The sequence below is a fragment of the Nanorana parkeri genome, unplaced genomic scaffold, assembly GCF_000935625.1.
Source record: "Nanorana parkeri isolate BGI_ZX_2015 unplaced genomic scaffold, ASM93562v1 scaffold680, whole genome shotgun sequence".
In the NCBI taxonomy this organism is placed as follows: Eukaryota; Metazoa; Chordata; class Amphibia; order Anura; family Dicroglossidae; genus Nanorana; species Nanorana parkeri.
The window spans coordinates 528,682-534,681 of NW_017306948.1; the positions used below are offsets into that span (position 1 = coordinate 528,682).

Genomic DNA, 6,000 nt, shown 5'->3' on the forward strand with positions numbered 1-6,000 from the left:
GATTAGTAACTGGTGCAGTAAGCACAGATTCATTGAATTGATGAAACAGGGAGAGAATTGCACGGCTAGCTCTCGGATACAGCTTCCTCTCCAGCAAAAACATTGAGCAAAACAGTAGTGACCTAACCAGATCTCGTGAGATAAACCATCACCAGCACAGTGGCTTAATGTTAGATTGCAGATATACATCTATACAATTCTACCTTGAACTCCACTCTTTGAGTTTAGGTCAGATTTGATGTGAACCTATCAATTCATAAGTATTCCACCTGCCAATGTGGCAGCATTTTCAACTCAGGTATGCTACAGAAATCCCATTGCTTTTGTCCTATCTAGGAGCTAAGCCATGTCCCCACTCTCTAACAGGTCAGTGCAAGAGTCTCCTTGGGCTGTTGAGCGTAAGCTGTGAGATCCTTGGCTGGATATGGTTATGGTTTTAGGCTTAATTTGCACAGTATGTTCGTTCTGGGATTCCGTGTTTTGATGCTGCTTTGGATAGAATTGTCATCTATTTTTTTGCTTCTGGTTGGGAAGATTTTGCTTTGCTTCATGTTCTGCCTCTCATCTGGACTAGGAATTTGAGGAAATCTCCCACGAGTGTACAAAAACAGCAATGGGAACGATGCCAAAGGTTCTAACCCTTTCCCACTTTGCAGAAAAATGTGTGTATTGCCCTTTGGTGAGGGTTTTCCCTCACGTGCTGGAGAGGGGTAATTAAACCAAAAGTTTGTGGTTTGCTCTATATCGCGAAAGCAACGATTTATTGGAGTCTCCAGTTTAACCCCTTCGTGACTGACGACGTACAGTGTACGTCGCCAGCATCGGGGCTGTTTAAACAGACTCCCGGTGACTTTTGCCGCCGGGACTCTGTTTAAACTTGTAGAGCCGACTGTCGGCTTTACAACAGAAGCGATCCTAGCGACTTACCTGTCGCCAGATCGCTTCTATTTACACCATGTTTGTGGGTGTACACAAAAACGATGTCTTCAAGCACGTTGTCTCAGGATTGCAATAGCTATCACGAAGAACATGCCTGCATACAAATCAAACATGTCTGTTCATCAGCTTACTCACACAAACAAAGGGAAGTGCTAGGTAATGAAATAGGAAGTAACTTCAGAGAATCTGTAATGAAAGCCGCCCAAAAAAAGCACTGGGAAACATCAAAAACGTATCAAGCGTGTAACAAATGCACCACACTGCGTTTGCACAAACGCGTGCAGATCTGCTCCGGGCATGATGTGACTGGGCCCTTAATGTTTACCTGGCAGGCGGGTCGATTAAGAGGTTCAAAGGGATGCAGGAAGCCAGAAATATGGCAGTTTGACATGCCTGGCCTATATACCTGCTACACAGGGCAACTTTTAAACATAACAGGTTTGGCTTCTTTATTTAAATAGGGTACTATTGGATTTTAATACTGTTATGCTGTAATTCTTGTGAATTGTCATATTGGCTAAATTTTGTTCACTTGTTAATTGTGCTTCATATGATGTGCAATGTACATGCTGAATACAGTACAATCGCTTTAGATTGTTTGTTTTACCATCTATTTTCCCTTTATTACCCAAATTGGGAAACAATCTAAATGAAGGCAGAATGCCCTTTTAGACATCGGTTATTGGAACAAGTGTGTCCTTTGGAAGACTTCCCCTCTATTCTTCTGGTGACTCTTGAATTTGAACACTTCCTGTTCCACGGACAGTAGTAGCCAGGACAAATTGAGGGATGAATCTCCCAAACAGGAATACAGCTAGACGGCATGAAAAACATGACTGAGGCTTTACACTGTTACCAATATATCCATAGAAACATTTTTGGCTTTAGATACACTTCAGTCACTGTTTTGGGGATTTTTTAATTTTTATTATAACTACATTGGTGACTAAGAGGAAATCCCATCTTTCAACAGCTTTAATGCTAATGTGACATCAATGGAAACAAATAACCTAAAGGTTTCATTTCCCGTTTTCAGTATCTGCTACAGCGTTTTATAAAGCACAACCGGTCATCGAGTTCATGTGTGAAGTTTTGGATTTTAAAAGCATAGAAGAGCAACAAAAACCTCTCACAGATTCCCAAAGGGTTAAGTTTACCAAAGAAATTAAAGGTAAGTTTCTTGGCCATGCATGATTCTCCTGCTCAGCGGTCGGCCAAGTTTTAAAGCATTGGTTAAGGTCCCAGTGGATCAGATTTGTGTGAGCTAATGGCTGAAGACCGCGTGCCTCCTTCACACTTAAAGCATTCATATGTTCTTTGCTAGGAGAAATTTGTGTCTTGAGCTTCGGAGTCCCAAAAAGAATTTTAAATGTTTTCTGTGATGGAATGCAGGATAGGTCAGCTGCCAGATTTAAATAAACTGACCTGCCACCGGGATCGGTGTATACAACATTGTACACCAGTCAGAGTTTAAAGATCAAATCCCATCTCCAGCGAATAGTCTTTGAGCTTTGGATAGAGTTGTCATCTAGCACTAGCAGTGCCTTGCTACTGTAAAATGACCAAAAACAGGCTGTGACTGTGCCATTATGAGCCTAAAATGGGTCCATACATTTGATCAAGTACTAAATGATAAATAGTTTAAATCATTTAAAGGGTATTTCTATCATTGCAGTCAAATTTGATAAACCCCTTACTATATTGGGTGCATAACTTAAAAAAATCTGCTTACACTTAAAGTGACACTAAACTCAGGAGTTAAACATTAAAAATGCATTCAAGTCCCTTAACTAATAATGTATCTTATTTGTGTATCACTCAGCTGTAGACCCTCAAATCATCTCTGAATTGGTGCTGACACTGTCCGGAGGGGGGCTACTTTTGTTCCCCATAGTCCTTGTGTGTGTTGTAAAGTAGTCACCGCTCCAAGCTCACTCCTGTGATGGACTACAATCTCATGTTCAGTTTACTCATTTGTATTGAGATTGTAGTCCTTCATGGGAGTGAGCTTGGAGCGGTGACTACTCTACAACACACACAGGGATCATGTAGAACAAAAGTAGCCACCCTGCAGAAGGAAGGACAGCGTCGGCACCAATTCAGAGATGATTTGAGGGTCTACAGCTGAGTGATACACAAATAAGATATATTATTAGTTAAGGGACTTTAATGCATTTTTAATGTTTAACTCCTGAGTTTAGTGTCACTTTTAAGTGATACACTTATCAGGGCTCAAAATTTCAAGTCCTGAGCTACTAGCCAGGCCTAAAGAGTTACTCGCCACCATGAAAGGAACGGGGACAGGACAGCAAGGAGCGGCTGCTCTCATAGTCAGGTACGCGATCCGTGACCGTGTGCCTGACTGAATTTCCACTCGCCCTCTCTTTATTTCCACTCGCCAAATGCGAGCGGGCGAGTGGAAATTTTGAGCCCTGCACTTATTATTGTTATACAGGATTTATATAGCGCTAACAGTTTGTGCAGCGCTTTACAATATAAGCAGATAATATACAAAAATAAATGTTTGGAAATAAGATGTTATTAGTTCAGGGACTTGAATGTATTTTTAAGATCTAACTTCTGAGTTTTTAGTATCACTTTAAGTGTAAGCAGCAATGTGTAATTTTTTTTATTTTTTTAAAGTAATGCAATGTTTATGGGAACATGTAACAAATTTAAAAAATGGGTTTTCCCAATTTGGCAGCAAAAGTGGAAATACCCTGTTACTATGAATACCGTAGTGTCCACTCCCCATGTCTAAATTAATCTGGGTTCTCCTTGTTCATGGCCAGGAATTGATAGGCACCCAGTTTTTAGGTTTTGTTTGTTTTATTCTATGATTATCAACCTGGTCAATTTTGGAAGAACTTGATGATCCTCCAAAGTAGGGATGTTCAGATACCAGTGCCGCTACTTGGCATTTTCATGAACTACCAGGGTTGCAGCTGGGACTGGGCTCTGGCGCTCCACCACTGTCCTGAAATCATTAGTCTGTATTGTCTTTAAAAAAACTTGTCACATGACGATAAACAAAAATGTATCAGTACTTGTATCTGTAGGATTTGGAGAAGTATAGGTACTTAGGGCTGCAGCTAACGATTATTTTCATAATCTATTAGTTAGCCAATTATTAAGTCCGATTAATCGGATATAAAAGGCTCCAGTGATGGACTACTAGTTTCTATTGAGATTGTAGTCCATCACGTGAGCAAGCTTGGTGCGGTGGAAGTAAAAAAAGGGTGTGGTGTGCAATATAGTACATTATACAGCGGCACAGTGCAGAATACCAGCAGCTATAGAGGAATACAGCAATAGTCCATTATACTATAATGGACTATTGCTGGGATTTGTAGTCCTCTATAGCTGGTGGTGTCTGGTTTGTGCGGTGGCCGGGTACGCGGCCGTTGGGCGTGGTGCCTGCGGCGTGCATAGCATAACTCGTGTATGGAGCCGCGAACAGGCGGGCGTGAGTGGGAAATTTAAATTTTAGCCGACGAATCGACAATGGAAAACGCTGAACGTTTTCCATCGTCGATTTTAATCGATTTAATCAGTATTCTACAGAATACCAATGTATAATACAGCAGCACACTGCTGAACACCAGCAGCTATAGAGGAACAACAAATCCCAGCAATAATACATTATACCGGGTGTTTAATGTATTATTGCTGGGATGGGATTTGTTGTTCCTCTATAGTTGCCGCTTTTTTAAAAAAAAACAGGAAACATTTAAAAGCTCCCGGCCGATCTCGACTTACCTTGAATGACGGTGTTGGCAGCGGCGTGTCAGGAAGCTCACCGGGAGGAGAGGACCAGATGCATGTCCTCAGCGTGTGCGTAAGCGCTATCGTGTGAGCGGGTTTAGCGGCGTAGACGTGGCGCGAGCGGCTTTACCGGCGTGAGCGGCGAGCGGGAAATTTTCATTTTAGCCGACGAATCAACGATGGAAAACGTTGATAACGTTTTCCATCGTCAATTTTTAATCGACTTAATCAAATTGTTGCAGCTCTATCGGTACTTGAAAAAATGGTATCGGTGCATTATATATCTATATCGGAGTTCAGCTCGAAAGTGATCCTGTCAGCATAGGGTGACTTTGTATATTAACATATACCTGTAATAAGAGGCTATATAGTTGCCTTACCAGCAGCCTACGTGTTGATGTCACCTCTTAACGTCTCACCGGCTGCTGCACGCATTTGACCGGCTATAAGGGGGGTTACCTGTTTCGGCTATCGTACACGGTGGTTCCTCCCTCCTGGATCATTCCTAGTTCTGAGGCAAAGAGGTGTCATATCAATATACAGGCCCCAGAAAGGCAAGTATATTGCCTCTTCTATTAGTTACACATGTATGTACAAAGTGTCCCTGTACTGACGGTCACGTTAATGGGACTGTGGTATGGTGTTTGATCTACAGTTCATTGTTTATAGCTGCTTTGCTTCTATTTTCCAGGCTTAAAAGTAGAAATTACACACTGTGGACAAATGAAGAGAAAATACAGAGTGTGCAATGTAACAAGGCGACCAGCAAGTCATCAAACGTAATTATTTTATTTCTTTTTAGATTAAGGTCTCCTTTTACATCTGTCGGTTACATTACGATACCGCACACAAGGTGTGTTTTTGCTGTCTTGGCGTGCATTAGGTTTCATTGACAAAGCTTTATACGGGCCTAAGGCGCTCTATTTTCAGCCATGTGACAGTAATTGTTAAACCTCATCTGACTTTAGTGAAAATAAGTATCCTGTTCCTGGTATGGTAGCTTTGCGAATTACGCCTATTGTGTTGAAGCTTAGCTAATTTCCATTTATATATTGCTTGCCCAGTTATGAAAATGCATTTTAAATGTGTGTACAATGTGTAACTGTAAATGCATTTTTTCCATCCTTTCCTATGTTGGCCTAATTTTTTTTTTTTTTTAACTTTGCATGCTTTATTTTCTCATAACACGCTCCTTGGCCAGAATGTTGCCAATTGAAAATGCATTTACACTGGTGGCCACAATTGTGGAGGAGAGTACAGAAGTGCACATTGGTACAGTGAGGCATGTGGCCCGGT

General features: G+C 41.4%; 1 protein-coding gene across 1 annotated transcript in view; it reads left to right on the top strand.

Annotated features, from left to right (window-relative positions):
• Window positions 1-6,000, top strand: part of AGO2 (argonaute 2, RISC catalytic component) — a 61,627-nt gene that overhangs the window by 33,918 nt on the left and 21,709 nt on the right. Inside the window, exons 6-7 of the mRNA XM_018563609.1 lie at window positions 1,976-2,110; window positions 5,396-5,483. Coding sequence (XP_018419111.1) covers window positions 1,976-2,110; window positions 5,396-5,483 — 223 coding nt within the window. The remainder of the gene's footprint in view (window positions 1-1,975; window positions 2,111-5,395; window positions 5,484-6,000) is intronic.